At 44.4% G+C, this 19,395-nt stretch overlaps 1 protein-coding gene across 1 annotated transcript; it reads right to left on the reverse strand.

Moving 5' to 3' along the window:
• Positions 1-13,559: 13,559 nt before the first annotated feature.
• On the reverse strand, positions 13,560-18,241 carry ZSCAN10 (zinc finger and SCAN domain containing 10). The gene is made up of 5 exons (XM_003417753.3): positions 17,808-18,241; positions 16,136-16,403; positions 15,877-15,938; positions 15,627-15,684; positions 13,560-15,115 (listed from the first exon to the last, which is right to left on the reverse strand). The coding sequence occupies exons 1-5, from the start codon at positions 18,201-18,203 to the stop codon at positions 13,560-13,562; spliced, it is 2,340 nt and encodes a 779-aa protein (XP_003417801.2). The 5' UTR covers positions 18,204-18,241.
• Between the last annotated feature and the right edge of the window lie 1,154 nt (positions 18,242-19,395).

Here is a 19,395-nt window from a genome sequence, read left to right on the forward strand (position 1 = left end):
AACGCTATTAGTGATGGGATAATATCCATATGCCTACAAGGAAAACCAGATAATACGACTATTATTCAAATTTACACACCAACCACTAGGGCCAAAGATGAAGAAATAGAAGATTTTTATCAGCTGCTGCAGTCTGAAATTGATCAAACATGCAATCAAGATACACTGATAATTACTGGGGATTGGAATGCGAAACGTGGAAACAAAGAAGAAGGATCAGTAGTTGGAAAATACGGCCTTGATGATAGAAACAATTCCGGAGATCGAATGATAGAATTTTGCAAGACCAACGACTTCTTCATTGCAAATACGTTCTTTTACTGACTTAAACAGCGACTATACACATGGACCTCGCCAGATGGAATTCACAGAAGTCAAATTGACTACATCTGTGGAAAGAGAAAATGGAAAAGCTCAATATCATCAGTCAGAGCAAGGCCAGGGGCCGACTGTGGAACAGACCATCAATTGCTCCTATGCAAGTTCGAGCTGAAACTGAAGAAAATCAGAGCAAGTCCATGAGAGCCAAAATAAGACCTTGAGTATATCCCACCTGAATTTAGAGACCATCTCAAGAATAGATTTGATGCATTGAACACTAGTGACCGAAGACCAGACGAGTTGTGGAATGACATCAAGGACATCATCCATGAAGAAAGCAAGAGGTCACTGAAAAGACAGGAAAGAAAGAAAAGACCAAGGTGGATGTCAGAGGAGACTCTGAAACTTGCTCTTGAGTGTCGAGCAGCTAAAGGAAAAGGAAGAATTGATGAAGTAAAAGAACTGAACAGAAGATTTCAAAGGGCCTCTCGAGAAGACAAAATAAAGTATTATAATGACATGTGCAAAGAGCTGGAGATGGAAAACCAAAAGGAAAGAACATGCTTGGCGTTTCTCAAGCTGAAAGAACTGAAGAAAAAATTCAAACATCGAGTTGCAATAGTGAAGGATTCCATCAGGAAAATATTAAATGATGCAGGAAGCATTGAAAGAAGATGGAAGGAATACACAGAGTCATTATGCCAAAAAGAATTAGTCGATATTCAACCATTTCAAGAGGTGGCATATGATCAGGAACCGATGGTACTGAAGGAAGAAGTCCAAGCTGCTCTGAAGGCATTGGCGAAAAGCAAGGCTCCAGGAATTGATGGAATATCAATTGAAATGTTTCAACAAACAGATGTAGCTCTGGAGGTGCTCACTTGTCTATGCCAAGAAATATGGAAGACAGCTTCCTGGCCAACTGACTGTAAGAGATCCATATTTATGCCTATCCCCAAGAAAGGTGATGCAACCGAATGTGGAAATTATAGAACAATATCATTAATATCACACGCAGGCAAAATTCTGCTGAAGATCATTCAAGAACGGCTGCAGCAGTATATTGACAGGGAACTGCCAGAAATTCAGGCCGGTTTCAGAAGAGGACGTGGAACCAGGGATATCATTGCTGATGTCAGATGGATACTGGCTGAAAGCAGAGAATACCAGAAGGATGTTTACTTGTGTTTTATTGATTATGAAAAGGCATTGACTGTGTGGATCATAACAAACTATAGATAACACCGTGAAGAATGGGAATTCCAGAACACTTAATTGTGCTCGTGAGGAACCTTTACATAGATCAACAGGCAGTTGTTCGGACAGAACAAGGGGATACTGATTGGTTTAAAGTCAGGAAAGGTGTGCGTCAGGGTTGTATTCTTTCACCATACCTATTTAATCTGTATGCTGAGCAAATAATATTTGAAGCTGGACTATATGAAGAAGAACGGGGCATCAGGATTGGAGGGAGGCTCATTAACAACCTGCGTTATGCAGATGACACAACCTTGCTTGCTGAAAGTGAAGAGGACTTGAAGCACTTACTAATGAAGATCAAAGACCACAGCCTTCAGTATGGATTACACTTCAACACAAAGAAAACAAAAATCCTCACAACTGGACCAATGAGCAACATCATGATAAACGGAGAAAAGATTGAAGTTGTCAAGGATTTCATTTGACTTGGATCCACAATCAACACCCATGGAAGGAGCAGTCAAGAAATCAAAAGATGCATTGCATTGGGCAAATCTGCTGCAAAGGACCTCTTCAAAGTGTTGAAGAGCAAAGATATCACCCTGACGATTAAGGTGTGCCTGACCCAAGCCCTGGTATTTTCAATCACATCATATGCATGTGAGAGCTGGACAATGAATAAGGAAGACCAAAGACGAGTTGACGCCTTTGAATTGTGGTGTTGGTGAAGAATATTAAATATACTATGAACTGCCAAAAGAACAAACAAATCTGTCTTAAAAGAAGTACACCCAGAATGCTCCTTAGAAGCAAGGATGGCGAGAATGCATCTTACATACTTTGGACATGTTGTCAGGAGGGATCAGTCCCTGGAGAAGGACATCATGCTTGGCAGAGTACCGGGTCAGTGGAAAAGAGGAAGACCCTCAATGAGGTGGATTGACACAGTGGCTGCAACAGTGCTCTCAAGCATAACAACGATTGTAAGGATGGCGCAGGGCCGGGCAGTGTTTCATTCTGTTGTGCATGGGATCGCTATGAGTTGGAACTGATTCGATGGCACCTAACAACAACAACAACAGAAGCCCTGAACATCAAAAGCAAAGTTAGAAAACGGACTGAGTGGCAGAGGCAGAGAGAGGTGGTTCAGAAGCAGAGAGGAGTTGCTGGATCTGAATCCCTGGGATTCCTCAAGCACCATTCCTGGGAGCAGGTGCGGAGGGCTGGTAGTAGCATTCAGCTGCAGTTTCCTCAGGGAAAAGCAGCCAGCCGCACAGCCTATTCACACCTCCGGAACCAGAGAAAAACGGCACGCTTGGCAAAAGCTAAGTACTTGTGTATGTTTTACCGTGCCACCAGCCCCCAAGCCAGCTTCAGTGGCTGTTAATTTCTCTGGGCATGAAATAGGCCCATATGAGGAGCTTGAGCCATGCTCCAGGCCTTGGAGAAGGAATAAATTCACATCAGGAGGAAAAGATAATTTGCCAGCTCCATTAACCTGGGGGGCTCAGGATACAAATGACTTCTGTCCGGGCATAAACGGTCTGTGGACTTTGAATACCTTTCCCCCCCTGCATGGACCTGTGTGGGCCTATTCCCTAAAATAGGCCCTTGCTGGCAGACTGAAACTGTTTAACCTGTGCGGTGGAGAGATGGGTGTCTGATATTTGACACCACTTTATCTATTAAACAGGGTCTTCACTAACCCGCATCAGGGGTGTAAGGACTGGTGGCTCCATTCAGCTCACCTAGCCACCCGCGACAGGAGTCCAAGGATAACTGGTACCTCCCAGCCCTTACAATCAAAAGCATTGGGTGCCTATGGTCTGTCAGCAGAACCCACCCACCTGTACGTTCTAGGGAACAGGGACTTGATTTCCTCAGAGACACTCGAGGGACAGTTCTCAGTCCTCTGCCTTGTTCAGAGCGTGACCCCCTGTTGCAATCAGGTCTGGTACCTATACCAAACATCCCTGCCCCTCTAAGACTGTATGACACAGACTGTATCACACACTTGGTGACCAGCTACCTGGACACCTGAGCTGAATCCACACAAGAAAAGTGAATGAACTCATAAGCTCATATACCTGATAACAGCTCCAGCCATCTGGTAACACGACGTCAAAGCTCCAAAGGCGAAAATAATCAAGCTACCTCACTCAAGCAAACCATTTGGGAAAATCAAAACAAACAAAGCAAGAAACTGGGATACAGTAAGCAAACATAAAATAAACTAATATAATAAATTATAGATGGCTTGGAGTCAACAGTCTATATCAAATCACATAAAGAAACAGACCATGATCACTTCAACAAGCTCTCAACACATCTTCTGGATGAAGGTGCCTTCCTGGAACTACCGGCTGCAGAATACAAAAGATAAATATACAGAACTCTTCAAGACATCAGAAAGGAGATCACGCAATATGAAGAACAAGCCAAGGAAAACACAGAAAAAATATTTGAAGAAATTAAAAAGGTTATTAAAGAACATAAGACAAAATTTAATAAACTGCAAGAATCCATAGAGAGACAGCAATCAGAAATTCAGAAGATAAACAATAAATTTACAGAATGAGACAACTCAGTAGAAAGTCAGAGGGGCAGATTTGAGCAAGTGAAAGACAGAATTAGTGACCTTGAAGATAAAGCACTTGGCACCAATGTATTTGAAGAAAAATCAGATAAAAGAATTTCAAAAAATGAAGAAACCTTAAGAATAATGTGGGATTCTATCAAGAGAAATAACCTATGAGTGAATGGAGTACCAGAGCAGGGGAGGATAACAGAAAATACAGAGAGAATTGTTGAAGATTTTTTGGCAGGAAACTTCCTTGATATTGTGAAAGATGAGGAGATATCTATCCAAGATGATCATCGAACTCCACATAAGGTAGATTTCAAAAGAAAGCCACCAAGACATAATCAAACTTTTCAAAATCAAAAATAAAGAGAGAATTTAAAGAGCAGCTAGGGACAAACAAAACATCACCTACAAATGAGAGTCAATAAGAATGAGCTCGGACTACTTGGCAGAAACCACGTAGGCTAGAAGTCAGTAGGATGACTTATATAAAGCACCAAAGGAAAAAAAATGCCTGCCAAGAATCATATATTCAGCAAAACTGTCTCTCAAATATGAAGGTGAAATTAGGACCTATCCAGATAAACAGAAGTTTAGGGAATTCGTAAAAACCAAACCAAAACTACGAGAAATACTAAAAGGAGTTCTTTGGTTAGAAAATCAATAATATCAGGCATCAACACAAGACTAGAACACTGGACAGGGCAATCACATGTTAACCCAGACAGGGAAAACACAAAAATAAAACAAGATTAAAAAGGCTCAAAACAAGGAAACAGTGATGTCATTATGTAAAAGTAGACAACATTAAAATAAAAAAAGGGACTAAGAAATGTAGTCATAGATCTTTCATATGGAGAGGAAGACAAGGCAATATGAAGAAATAAAAAGTTAGGTTTAAACTTAGAAACATATGGTAAATATTAAGGTAACCACAAAGGAGGCTAACTATCCTGCTCATCAAAATAAAATACAAGAAAAAAAACAGAGAGTCAGTAGGAAAAAAATCAACAACAATGAATAAGAGGAAAAGACAATTAAAAAAAAGACAGACAACTCACCACAAAAAATTAAGAGGGAAAAAGAAACTGTCAACGATGCACAAAAAAAGACATCAAAATGACAGCACTAAACTCATACCTATCCATAATTATGCTGGACGTAAATGGACTAAATGCACCAATAAAGAGACAGAAGAGTGATGGTTTAAAAAACACACTTTGTCTATATGTGCCTACAAGAGACACGCTAGACTTAGAGACACAAACAAACTAAAACTCAAAGGATGGAAAAAAAAAAATATCAAGCAAACAACAATCAAAAAAGAGTAGCAGTGGCCATATTAATTTCTGACAAAATAGACTTTAAAGTTAAATCCACCACAAAGAATAAGGAAAGACATTATATAATGATTAAAGGCACAATATACCAGGAGGATATAACAGTATTAAATATTTATGTCCCCAATGACAGGGCTGCAAGATACATAAAACTAACTCTAACAGCATCGAAAACTGAGATAGACAGCTGCACAATTATAGTAGGAGACTTCAACACACTACTTTTGGTAAAGGACAGGACATCTAGAAAGAAGCTCAACAGAGACACACAGAAAACCGAAACCCAAATCCACTGTCATCGAGTTGATTCCGACTCAAAGCGACCCTATAGGACAGAGTAGAACCGCCTGATAGTTTCCAAGGAGCACCTGGCAGATTCAAACTGCCAACCTCTTGGTTAGCACTGAACCACTACGCCACCGGGGTTTCCAATAGAGACAAGGAAGATGTAAATGTCACAATCACCAACTTGACCTTTCAAACATATACACAACACTCCACCCAACGGCAGCCAGGTATACTTTCTTTTCTAGTGCACATGGAACATTCTCTAGAATAAACCACGTTAGGTCATAGAGCAAGCCTTAGCAGAATCCAAAACATCAAAATATTACAAAGCAGCTTCTCTGACCATAAGGCCACAAAAGTAGAAATCCATAACAGAAAAAGCATGGAAAAGAAATCAAACACTTGGAAACTGAACAATACCCTGCTCGAAAAAGACGACTGGGTTATAGAAGACATTAAGGATGGAATAAAGAAATTCATAGACTCCAATAAGAATGAAAACACTAACTCTTCAGACGTGGATTCAACTGGACAATGGGTTGGAGAGGGATGCTGGTGAGGAGTGAGCTTCCTGGATCAGGTTGACACTTGAGACTATGTTGGCATCTCCTGCCTGGAGGGGAGTTGAGAGGGTGGAGGGGGTTAGAAGCTGGTGAAATGGACACGAAAAGAGAGAGTAGGGGGAGACTGCGGGCTGTCTCATTAGGGGGAGAGTAATTGGGAGTGTGTGGCAAGGTGTATATGGGTTTTTGTGTGAGAGACTGACTTGATTTGTAAACTTTCACTTAAAGCACAATAAAATTAAAAAAAAAAAGAATGAAAACACTTCCTCTCAGAACATTTGGGACACAGTGAAAACAGTGCTTGGAGGTCAATTTATTTCAAAAAATGCACACATCCAAAAAGAAGAAAGGGCCAAAATCAAAGAATTAACCCTACAACTTGAACAAATAGAAATAGAGCAACAAAAGAAACACTCAGTCACCAGAAGAAAGGAAATAATAAAAACTAGAGCAGAATTAAATGAAATAGAAAACAGAAAAACAATCAAAAGTGTTAACAAGCCCAAAAGCTGGTTCTTTGAAAAAATTAACAAAATTGATAAACCATTGGCCAAAACGACAAAAGAAAAACAGAAGAGGAAACGAAAAACCCAAATAAGAAATGAGATGGGCAATATTACAATAGACCCAACTGAAATTAAAACAATCATATCAGATTACTTTGCAAAATTGTACTCTAACAAATTTGAAAACCTATAAGAAATGGATGAATTCCTAGAAACACACTACCTACCTAAACTAACACAAACAGAGGTAGAACAACTAAATAGACCCATAACAAAAGAAGAGATTGAAAGGGTAAGCAAAAAATACCCAACAAAAAAAAAACCCTGGCCCGGATGGCTTAACTGCAGAGTTCTACCAAACTTTCAGAGAAGAGTTAACACCGTTACTCCTAAAGGTATTTCAGAACATAGAAAAGGACGGAATACTCCCAAACTCATTCCATGAAGCCAGCATACCACAAGAAAAGAAAATTACAGACCTATATCCCTCATGAACATAGGTGCAAAAATCCTCAACAAAATTCTAGCCAATAGAATTCAACAACATATCAAAAAAATAATTCAAGGGCCACAGGAACCAGAGACTTACATCATCCTGAGACCAGAAGAACTAGATGGTGCTTGGCCACAACCGATGACTGCCCTGACAGGGAGCACAACAGAGAACCCCTGAGGGAGCAGGAGATCAGTGGGATGCAGACCCCAAATTCTCATAAAAAGACCAAACTTAATGGTCTGACTGAGACTAGAGGAATCCCGGCGGTCATGGTCCCCAAACCTTCTGTTGGCCCAGGACAGGAACCATTCCCGAAGACAACTCATCAGACCTGGAAGGGACTGGACAATGGGTTGGAGAGAGATGCTGACGAAGAGTGAGCTACTTGTATCAGGTGGACACTTGAGACTGTGTTGGCATCTCCTGTCTGGAGGGGAGATAGGAGGGCAGAGAGGGTTAGAAACTGGCAAAATTGTCACGAAAGAAGAGACTGGAAGGAGGGAGCGGACTGACTCATTAGGGGGAGAGTAAGTGGGAGTATGGAGTAAGGTGTATATAAGCTTATATGTGACAGACTGACTTGATTTGTAAACTTTCACTTAAAGTACAATAAAAATTATTAATAAATAAATAATTCACCATGACCAAGTGGGATTCATACCAGGTATGCAGGGATGGTTCAACATTAGAAAAACAATTAATGTAATCCATCATATAAATAAAACAAAAGACAAGGATCACACGACTTTATCTATTGATGCAGAAAAGGCATTTGACAAAGTTCAATACCCATTCATGATAAAAACTCTCAGCAAAATAGAAGGAAAATTCCTCAACATGATAAAGGGCATTTACACAAAGCAAACACCCAACATCATCCTAAATAGTGAGAGCCTGAAAGCATTCCCCTTGAGATCCGGAACCAAACAAGGATGCCTTTTATCATCACTCTTATTCATCATTATGCTGGAGATCCTAGCCAGAGCTATTAGGCTGGATAAAGAAATAAAGGGCATCCAGATTGGTAAGGAGGAAGTAAAAGTATCTCTATTTGCAGATAATATGATCTTATACACAGAAAACTCTAAGGAATCCTCAAGAAAACTACTGAAACTAATAGAAGAGGTCACCAGAGTATCAGGATACAAGATAAACATACAAAAATCATTTGGATTTCTCTACACCAACAAAAAGAACATCAAAGAGGAAATCACCAAATCAATACCATTTACAGTAGCCCCCAAGAAGATAAAACACTTAGGTATAAATCTTATCAGAGATGCAAAAGACCTATACATAGAAAACTACAAGACTCTACTTCAAGAAACCAAAAGAGACCTACATAAGTGGAAAAACATACCTTGCTCTTGGACAGGAAGACTTAACATTGTAAAAATGTCTATTCTATCTAAAACCATCTATAGATACACTGCAATCCCGTTCCAAATTTCACCGACATTTTTTAATGACACTGAGAAACAAATCACCAACTTCATATGGAAGGGAAAGAGGCCCCGGAGAAGTAAAGAATTACTGAAAAAGAAGAACAAAGTGGGAGGCCTCACTCAACCTGATTTGAGAATCTATTGTACCACTACAGTAGTTAAAAAAGCCTGGTATTGGTACAACAACGGATGCATAGACCAATGGAACAGGATTGAAAATCCAGGCATAAATCCATCCACCTATGAGCTGCTGATATCTGACAAAGGCCCAACATCAGTTAAATGGGGAAAAGGTAGCCTGTTAAACAAATGGTGCTGGCATAACTGGATATCCATCTGCAAAAACATGAAACAAGACCCATACCTCACACCATGCACAAAAATGAACTCAAAATGGATCAAAGACCTAAATATAAAATCTAAAATGATAAAGATCATGGAAGAAAAAATTGGGACAACACTAGGAGCCCTAATACATGGTATAAACAGTATAAAAACATTACTTATGAGGAACAAACACCAGAAGAGAAGCTAGATAACTGGGAGCTCCTAAAAACCAAACACCTATGCTCATCCAAAGACTTCACCAAAAGAATAAAAAGATTACCTACAGACTGGGAAAAAGGTTTTAGCCGTGACATTTCCAATCAGCGTCTGATCTCTAAAGTCTACATGATACTGCAAAAACTCAACCACAAAAAGACAAATAAGCCAATTAAAAAATGGGCAAAGGATATGAACAGACACTTCACTAAAGAAGACATTCAGGTAGCTGACAGATACATAAGGAAATGCTCATGATCATTAGCCAATAGAGAAATGCAAATCAAAACTACAATGAGATTCCATCTCACTCCAACAAGGCTAGCATTAATGCAAAAAAACACAAAATAATAAATCTTGGAAAGGGTGTGGAGAGACTGGAACACTTATATGTTGCTGGTTGGAAGTAAAATGGTACAATCACTTTGGAAATCAATTTGGCACTTCCTTAAAAAACTAGAAATAGAAGTACCAGCAATCCCATTCCTTGGAATATATCCTAGAGAAATAAGAACCTTTACACGAACAGATACATGCACACCCATGTTCATTGCAGCACTGTTTACAATAGCAAAAAGATGGAAACAACCAAGATGCCCATCAATGGATGAATGGATAAATAAATTATGGTATATTCACACAATAGGATATTACACATCGATAAAGAACATTGATGAATCCGTGAAACATTTCATAACATGGAGGAACCTGGAAGGCGTTATGCTGAGTGAAATTAGTCAGCTGCAAAGGACAAATATTGTATAAGACCACTATTATAAGAACTCGAGAAACCGTTTAAACAGGGAAGAGAATATTCTTTGATGGTTATGAAAGGGGGGAGGCAGAGGGTTTTCACTAATTAGATAGTAGATAAGAACTACTTTAGGCGAAGGGAAAGACAACACACAATACAGGAGAGGTCAGCACAACTGGACAAAACCAAAAGCAAAAAAGTCTCCTGAATAAGCTGAACAATTCGAAAGCCAGCGTAGCAGGGGCAGAGGTTTGGGGACCATGGTTTCATGGGACAACTAATTCAATTGGCATAATAAAGTCTGTTAAGAAAATATTCTGCACCCCACTTTGGAGAGTGGCGTCTGAGGCCTTAAACACTAGCAAGCGGCCATCTAAGATGCATCAATTGGTCTCAACCCACCTAGAGCAAAGGAGAATGTAGAACACCAGAGACACAAGGTAATTATGAGCCCAAAAGCCAGAGAGGGCCACATAAATCAGAGACTACATTAGCCTGAGACCAGAAGAACTAGATGGTGCCTGGCTACAACTGATGACTGCCCTGGCAGGGAACACAACAGAGAACCCCTGAGGGAGCAGGAGAGCAGTGGGATGTAGACCACAAACTCTCGTAAAAAGACCAGACTTAATGGTCTGAGTGAGACTAGAAAGACCCCAGTGGTCATGGTCCCCAGACCTTCTGCTAGACCAAGACAGGAACCACTCCCAAAGCCAACTCTTTAGACAGGAATTGGACTGGACTGTGGGATAGAAAATGATACTGTGAAAGAATGAGTTTCTCAAATAGACACATGAGACTATGTAGGCATCTCCTGTCTGAAGGGGAGATGAGAGGGTACAAGGGGTCAGAAGCTGGCCAAATGGATACGAAAAGAGAGAGTAGAGGGAAGGAGTGTGCTGTCTCATTAGGGGGAGAGCAATTAAGAGTAATACCAAGGTGTTTATAAATTTTTGTATGAGACTCCTACCTGATTCGTAAACTCATTTAAAGCACAATAAAAATTAAAAAAAAAAAAAAATTACAAGAGGAAAGGGAATGTGCCTCAGTGAACAAATGCCTCCCCTGCCATGACAGCAGAAAAACTGGATGGTGCCTGACTACCATTACTGAACGTTTGATCAAAGATTCTATAGAATCCTGATCAAAAGGGGGAATATGCAGAACAGAATTTCAAATTCTCATGGAATCCAGGTTTTCTGGAGCCATGGAGGCTAGATGAACCCCTGAAACTATTGCCTTGAGATGATCTTTAAACCTTAAACCAAAAATACCCCCTGAAGCCTTCTTACAACCAAACAATAGTTGAGCTTAACTAGTAAAGAATGTCTGCCTTGAGCACTGTGCTCTTTTAAGATCTACCTAGATGGAATCAAACTGACAACAGCAACCCACAAGATTAGGTAGGAACCTTAGGAGGCAGTGAGTTTATGCTAATGGGAGAGAACAACTTAGAGAATAAAGGTGAGAATGTTTGCACAACTCAAAGAATGTAAACAATGTCACTGAATTGTACGTATAGAAATTGAATTGGTGTATATGATCGACAGCAACAAAAATTACTTTAAAAACCAGAAGACTTGTAATCTAGAGACAGAAAGTGGATTAGTGGTTGCCCAGGGCTAGGGGGTTGAGGGGGGACAAGGTGATAGCTAAAGGGTATGAGTTTTTTTCCAAGGTGATGAAAATGTTCTAAAATTGACTGTGGTGATGGTTGCATAGCTCTCTGAATATACTAAAAACCACTGAGCTGTACACTTTAAATGGAGGAATTGAATGCTGTATGAATTAAAAAAAAAAAAATGAATTACATCTCATTAAACCAAACCCATTGCCGCTGAGCGGATTCCAATTCATGGCAACCCTATAGGACACAGTATAGCTACCTTATAGAGTTTCCAAGGCTATAACCTTTATAAAAGCAGACTGCCACATATTCTTCTCTTGGAGCGGCTAGAGGGTTTGAACTGCCAACCTTTCAATTAGCAGCCAAGCACTTAACCAACACGCCACCAGGGCTCTTTAAAGCGGTTTTTAAAAATCTGATCACTTTTCTTGGCTTGGCAATGCCTCCCATAGGTAATTCGCTGTACACTTTCAACAGAAAGACCAGGGCAGGATTGGCTCAAACGGCCCAGTATATGTCTCGAGAGGCAGGGATCAAAGCTGATGATTGTCCTAGCACCTGCCTCAGAGCTGAGCTGCCTAACCGTGTGTGGCCTGGGATGGCAGGTCCTTCTCTGGACTCAATTTCCCCACCTGCAAATGAGTGGTCAGCCTAGATGTGCTCCACGTTAGCGGTCCCAGTTGACGTGAGAAGAGCCCAAGGGTGACCTGGACTTAGGACGATGCCAGAGGCAAAACTCTCCTTTAAAGCCCTCTCCAGAAGGATCCACTGGAAATTGAAGGGTTGGGCACAAGCCAATGAAAATGGAAGACCAGCCACACCCATAGGCATAAGCTAGCTCTTAAGGAAAACCGTGCCTACTCCAGGAAACACCCCAGTCTAGAGAGCTGGGATGCCACTTTTAGAAGGAAGGACAGGATCTCACCGCCCACAGAGAGGCTGTTTGGGGAGGAAGCACCATGGCAAATGGAAGGGGTTGGCACAAAAAGGCCCAGAAGAGACAGAATTTTGCCTAGCATGAATTCTATCTTTCATCCAGGGCAGCCAACACTGTCCAAAAGAACTTTCTGAAATAATGAAAATGTTATATATTGGCACTTCCAATATGGCAGCCATGTGGGTATTGAGCACTTAAAACATGGCCAAGGCAACTGAGGAAGTGAATTTTGAATTTTATTCAATTATAACTAATTTAAATTTAAAGAGCCATATATGGCTAACCTGTTTCTGTCGAGTCGATTCTGACTTATAGCAACCTATAGGACAGAATAGAGCTGCCCCAAAGTGTTTCCAAGGAGCACCTGGTGGACTCGAACGGTCAACCTTTTGGTTAGCAGCCATAGCACTTAACCACTACGTCACAAGGGTTTCCTCACATATGGCTAGTGGATGCCATATTGGACACGGTACACCCAAGGAGAGAACAATTCTGAGGTAAAAAGCCTGAGGTTCCAGTGTCTTGCTCATTGCTGGCTCTACCTTGGCAGTTCCCCCAGCCTCCCCGCGCCCCCACCCCCAACACCTCTGGGCCTTTCTGGAAGTAAAAGGCTCCCCAGACGTGTTTCCACACAGCCTCCTGGAGAAAAGAGCTGGGGTGGGGGAGGAGAAAGGCATAGTTTGACACAGTAGGAAGATGACTGTATGGCATTCTGATGCAATAAAAAAAATAAAGAACATCCGCTTTTAAGAAGGCCGTTTACTTTGGGCGTTTTGAGACACACTCGAGGCCCAGAGGAGATGCTGTGGGGGAGGGGGGAGCAAATGCGAGGGCAGAGCGGAGGGCGTTGGAGTGGAGTGGGCTGGGGTAGCCACTGCAGGCCTTGGTCGCGGGGCGCACCAGCCTGGCGGGGGATGGACTGGGCAGCCGGCGAGGTCTGCCCGGATCGGCTAAGCTAGTACAGAGTCTCGCGGGCGTGCGTCCTTAGGTGACGCAGCAGGTGGGAGTTGCGGCTGAAGCTTCGTCCACACTGCAGGCAGGAGTACGGCCTGGCCCCGGTGTGCACCAGCATATGCCGCAGCAGGTTGCAGCTTCGGCTGAAGCTCTTGCCGCACTCCACGCACTCCTGGAGGGCCTCGGCTGGCTGTGCCCCAGACGCCGCCTCCTCCCCAGTCCCTGCGTGGGTGGCCAGGTGCCGCTGCAGGTGGGCGTTGCGCCGGAAGCTCCGGCCGCATGTAGAGCAGCCGTAGGGCCGTTCGCCCGTGTGGCTGCGGCGGTGGCGGGTCAGGTTGGAGCTGTTGCGGAAGCGGTGGCCGCAGGTGTCACAGGCGTGGGGCTTTTCCCCAGTGTGGATGCGCTGGTGGCGGGCCAAGTGCGCGCTCTGGCTGAAGCGTTCGCCACACTCGCTACAGCAGCAGGGCTTCTCGCCCGTGTGGCTGCGCCGGTGGCGGGTGAGGTCCTGCGTCTGGGTGAAGCTCTTGCCGCACTGGGCGCAGTGGTGGGGCCGGAGGCCGCCGTGGGTCAGCAGGTGGCGGGCCAGGCTGGCGCGCCGCACAAAGCATTTCCCGCACTGTGGGCAGGCGTAGGGCTTCTCGCCTGTGTGCACACGCTGGTGGCTGGCCAGCTGGGAGCTCTGGCTGAAGCTGCGGCCGCAGTCCTGGCAGGAGAAGGGCCGCTCGCCGGTGTGCACACGCCGGTGGGCTGCCAGGTGCTCGCTACGCCGGAAAGCCTTGCCACAGACGTCGCACACATAGGGCCTGCGCTCAGGGACCGAGCGGAGGCTGCTGGCACACTCAGTGCATTGGTGGCTTTTGTCCTTGGCGTGGATGCGCAGGTGGCGCTTGAGGCTGGAGCGGCGCTGGAAGGCTTGGCCGCAATGGGAGCACAGGACGGTCAGCTCCGGTGCAGGTGCCTCGGTCTTGGGCTTCTCGGGAGGGCACGGCGGCTTCTGGTCCTGGTCCCGGGCATGGGCCAGCAGGTGCTTCAGGAGGCTGGCCCGCCGCTGGAAGCCCTGGCCACACTCAGCACACAGGAAGGCGGGCTCTGAATGCGTCTGCAGGTGCTTGCTCAGGTGCGAGCTCTGGCGGAAGCGGTGGCTGCACAGGTGGCAGGCGTGCGGACGCTCATCGGTGTGCGTGCGCATGTGCAGCTTGAGGATGGAGCTGCGGCCGAAGCTCTTGCCACAGCACAGGCACAGAAAGGTGCGTCCCCCGGCGTGTGACCGCAGATGGTGCGCCTCCAGGCGGGACAGGTGAGCAAAGCTCACCCCACAGTCGGTGCAGATGAGTCCCCCAGTTGCTGAGCCCTCCACAACCTCAGCCCTGCCAGGAGGGGACTCTCTGCCATCAGTGATGCCCGCTGCAGGACTCTGGCTGGGCTTCTGGGCATAGTGGTCTTCTGCCTCGCCGGGACTATGTGCCTGTGACTCTCCTGAGATGGCTGGCAACCAGGCAGCCCCTTTGGGCTCTTCTAGTTTAATTTCCTCCTCATTTGGAGTCCTGCTTCCAAATTCTGGGGAAGAAGCAGGAAAAAAGGATGGTCAGGCTTAATCAGAGGAGCTCTCAGGAACAGTAAGAACTTCACTGGTCTGGGTGGAAAAGAAACCCACGGTCCTGCAAACCCGTGGGTGGGCAGAGGGTGGGGGTGAAAGCAGGATGCTCTTTTTCTTTATCGCCTATTTTTGTGTGTGTGAAATATATATAACAACATATTTGCCTTTTCAACTATGTTTAAGTGTACAATTTGATGGCGTTAATTACGTTCACTATGTTGTACAACCATTACTATTCATAAATTTTCATCCCCCCAAATGGAACCCTCCACCCATTAAGCAGTCACTTCCTCGATCAGCTATTTTAAAAGCTCTAAGAAAACAGTTGCTAATTAGACCAGACACAATAAATCTTTAAAAAAAAAAAAAAACTAAATACACAGAAAGAGGCAGAGTCTGAAGCTTCAGAGACCACTCCCAACACCTGAGGAAGGAGCCTTCAGTGGCTGCAGCCAGGGAAGGACTTCTTACCCAGAGGGTGCACAGGCCAGGCCTTCTTTGCCGGGACATCCTCAAAGGTCAAAGACTCCTGTAACCAGAGGCAAGGCAGAAACCCTCCTGAGTGAAGAATGGCCCCCCGGGGTGTGTGTGTTGGGCCAGAAGGGGGTGAAGAACTCTCTAGGTCTCAATTAAGGAAGATAAGAATTTGCTAAAACTGCAGAGGCTGAGAAAGTTCTGGAATGTGGGAATGACCTGGGGTAAGGGAACCAGCCCAGCTCACCAACACAGCTGCCAGCTCTTGATCTTGGGAATTCTCCGGCCACAGCACAGGGCCCTGGGGAGCTGCCAGTGTTGGGGGAGAATGAGCTGTTACAAGCCAGCCTTGCCCACCACATGGCTGCAGGGACAGGTACCCCATGAGAGACATATTGGCCAGCCCATCCTCACCAACCAGGAGGCTGCCTAGTTGTCACACCACCCACCTCCCAGTTCCCGCTCGCACAGCCAGCTCTCCACCCTCCTGGGCTCCAGCTCCTCACCGCTTTCTTGCAGAGCCTGGAAGGGTCTTTGGGGGCCAGGGCTATGCGGCTGCTTTAAACTTGAGCTAAGTATCCAGGCCCCTGGCTCAGTAGGCTTGGCAGCCCCTGGCTGGGATGGGGGTAGTTCCTTCAGTGGACCCAGGGCTGGAGGCTCTTCTGAAGGTACTTCCTCTTTGGGGGTGTGAGTGGGGACCTGGGAAGGCCCCCCTTGTTCGTCCAAGGTGACTTCTGTCCTGGGGTAATTCTTGCCAGCGTTAAAGCTAAAATCCTGTTAAATACACATCCAGGGTAGACCTGATCCACTGAACTCCAAAGGGGAAGAGGACAGAGGCAGTAAGTCAGTCTAGGAAGGAATTAGAAGGTTAAGAAGGAAGTGGTGGATGGACAAAGGTGGGGTTTCCACAACTTTCTTTTTCTTTCTTTCATTCTTTTCCATAGGCAAGTTTTATTAACTTTTTTGGGGGGTGGGGGTGTGTTGTACATAAGCAGCCTCAGCAGCTGCTCTTTTATTTTATTGTTCTAAATATATCTATAACACATTTGTCAATTCAACTTTTTATAGGTGTACAACTTATTGACAGCAATAACATTAATGGGCTGTGCAAGACTTAGCCTTAACCAATTCGAATGTCCCATCACTATAAACAGAAAGGTTTTAATAAACTTTTAAGAAACATAAAATCCTTAGTGTATATCAGTGTTTCAGAGGATAAAAACAGAAGAAGGAAAGCTATACAACTCATTTTATAAAACTGATTTTGATTTCAAAAATCTGGTCAGAAAAGTAGAGGAAAAGAAAGTTGTGGCTCCACCATATATAAACATAGATGAAAAAATTCTAAACAAGATATTGGCAGACTAAATCCAGTGAAAAATTTTTCTAAAAATCATGATTAATAGGTCTTATGCCAAGAATTCAAATATGAGCTAAAGTCAGAAAAATTAGTAACATACTGTATTAGTAGATTAAAAGAGAAAAGTCATACAATCATTTCTATAAAAACAAACAAAAACAGTTGCAGTCGGGTTGGCCCTGACTCATGATGACCCCATGTGTGTCAGAGCAGAACTGTGTCCCATAGGGTTTTCAATGGCTGATTTTTCTGAAGTAGATCACGAGCCCTTTCTTCCAAGGTGCCTCTGGGGTGGACTCAAACTCCCAACCTTTCATTTTACAGCCAAGTTATTAGCCATTTACACCATCCAGGGACTCTGATCATTTCTACAGATCCAGAGGAAAAGAAGCATTCAAAACCATTCAGCTCCCAAGTATGCTTTTAAAAAAATTCTTAGCAAACTAGGAATAGAAGGGAATTTACTTAATATGTTAAAGAATATTAAAAATCTGCAGCCTCAGGGGTCAGTGAGCTTATGTTAATGGAGAAGGAACAACTTGCAAGAGGAGGGTTAGGATGGTTGCACAACTTGAAGGATGTAATCAATGTCACTGATTTGTACATGTAGAAACTGTTCAAATGGTCTTTGTTCTGCTATGTATATGGGCAACAACAACAAAATTAGATTTATTAAAAAAACCAAAAAAACTGCAGCAAGCATCATACTGAGAAAATTTTTTCAGTGTTGAGATATACCGCAGATGGATATCTACCTTTCTTAATTGGGCAGTGAAGTGTATGCGTCCCCAACCTGCCTGTCTGCCCACCTCTCTTACCAATGGCCCTGTGCTGCTGGCCTCCATCCTGATGCCCTCCAGCAGCAGCACCACCTCCTCTCCATCCCTGAGCTGCTGCCCCTGCAGCCGGCTCAGGAGGTGTGGGGGCAGCACACTCAGGAACTGCTCCAGCACCAGCAGCTCCAGGATCTGCTTCTTGGTGTGCAGGGCTGGCTGCAGCCAGTGGCCACACAGCTCGCGGAGCCGGCTCAGGGATGCCCGCGGCCCCATGTCCTCCTGGTACTGGAAGCATCTGAAGAGCTGGTGGGCCACCTCAGGCCGAAGCCTGGTCTCTAGGTGCTTGGGGACCTGCTGGCCAGCGGCCTCTTCCTCCTCTAGTTTGACTGCTCCGAGCTGCTCTTGCTCCTGGGCGGCTAGGCCAGATTCTGCAAGCATCCTTGACCTCAGGGGTGCCTCGCAGCAGCTGGCTCCACTCTCAGTCCCCTCTCCTGTCACACCTGTGGAGCTGAAGACTCTGGGTTAGAATCTGGTCCAGGGGAGCTGACCCCCACCTGAAAGACACTTCCAGGGTAATTGATGTTGCAACCAACTGCCGTTGAATTCTTTCCAACTATGGCAACTACATGTGTGTTAAGAGTAGAAGTGCACTCTATAGGGCTGTCAATGGTTGATTTTTTGGAAGTAGGTCACCAGGCCTTTCTTCCTAGGTGCCTCTAGGTGGGCTTGAACCTCAACCTTTCAGTTAACAGCTAAGTCCACTAACTTTACACAGCCCAGGGACTCCAATCAATGTTAAGATGCCTCCCAAGGAAATGGTTAGCACTGCTCATGAGTAATAGATCACTGAGGCAGGAGAGCCCCAACTTCAGTTTGGCCAACGTACCAAAAAGCAGAGAAAACTGATAATATTATTGCCCCTTCCTGCAGCATTTAGAAGTTCATCACTTGACTCCAGTGATTAAACTTAGCATCTCCGAGAAGAACAGCTAGACCATCCTTGCCTCCTGTTATGCCACATGGAGCACACAGCACCATTGAGGGTGAATCCCTGTCAAAAAATGCTTACTTTCAATCCAATCTAGCCTCTAGACCCAGCTTCCAGCTTAAAAGGCATTACAAGGAATGTCACTTTGAGTTCTAAAGTGCACCTGACCCAAGCCATGGTATTTTCAATTGCCTCATATACATGCAAAAGCTGAACAATGAATAAGGAAGGCCAAAGAAAAATTGATGTCTTTGAGTTATGGTGTTGGTGAAGAATGTTGACTATACCATAAACTGCCAGAAGGAAAACAAATCTGTCTTGGAGAGAGGTGGAACCAAGATGGCAGAATAGACAGACGCTTCCGGCGAGCCCTCTTTATAACAAAGACTCGAAAAAACAACTGAAACAATATATTTGTAACAAGCTGGAAGCCCTGAGCTTCAAAGGCAAGCTTAGCAAATGAACTGAGGGGCAGGGTGAGGAAGAGACTGTTCAGAAGCGTACAGGAGCTACAAGACCTGAATCGTGGGGAGCCCTCAGGCACCATTCTGGGAGCGGTGGCGAAAGGCTGGTATTAGAATTCGGCCACAGTTTCCCCAGGGAGAAGCAGCAGGCCACACAGCCTACTCACACCTCTGGAAC

This window comes from Loxodonta africana, chromosome 12 (assembly GCF_030014295.1).
Source record: "Loxodonta africana isolate mLoxAfr1 chromosome 12, mLoxAfr1.hap2, whole genome shotgun sequence".
Taxonomy (NCBI): domain Eukaryota; kingdom Metazoa; phylum Chordata; class Mammalia; order Proboscidea; family Elephantidae; genus Loxodonta; species Loxodonta africana.

Coding starts and splice junctions, on each gene's coding strand:
- ZSCAN10 (XM_003417753.3), bottom strand. CDS start 18,203: ATGCTTGCAGAATCTGGCCTAGCCGCCCAGGAGCAAGAGCAGCTCGGA. Junction 16,404..17,807: donor CCAGCAGCACAGGGCCATTG/GTAAGAGAGGTG, acceptor TGTATTTAACAG/GATTTTAGCTTTAACGCTGG. Junction 15,685..15,876: donor AAGAGCTGGCAGCTGTGTTG/GTGAGCTGGGCT, acceptor CTCTGGTTACAG/GAGTCTTTGACCTTTGAGGA.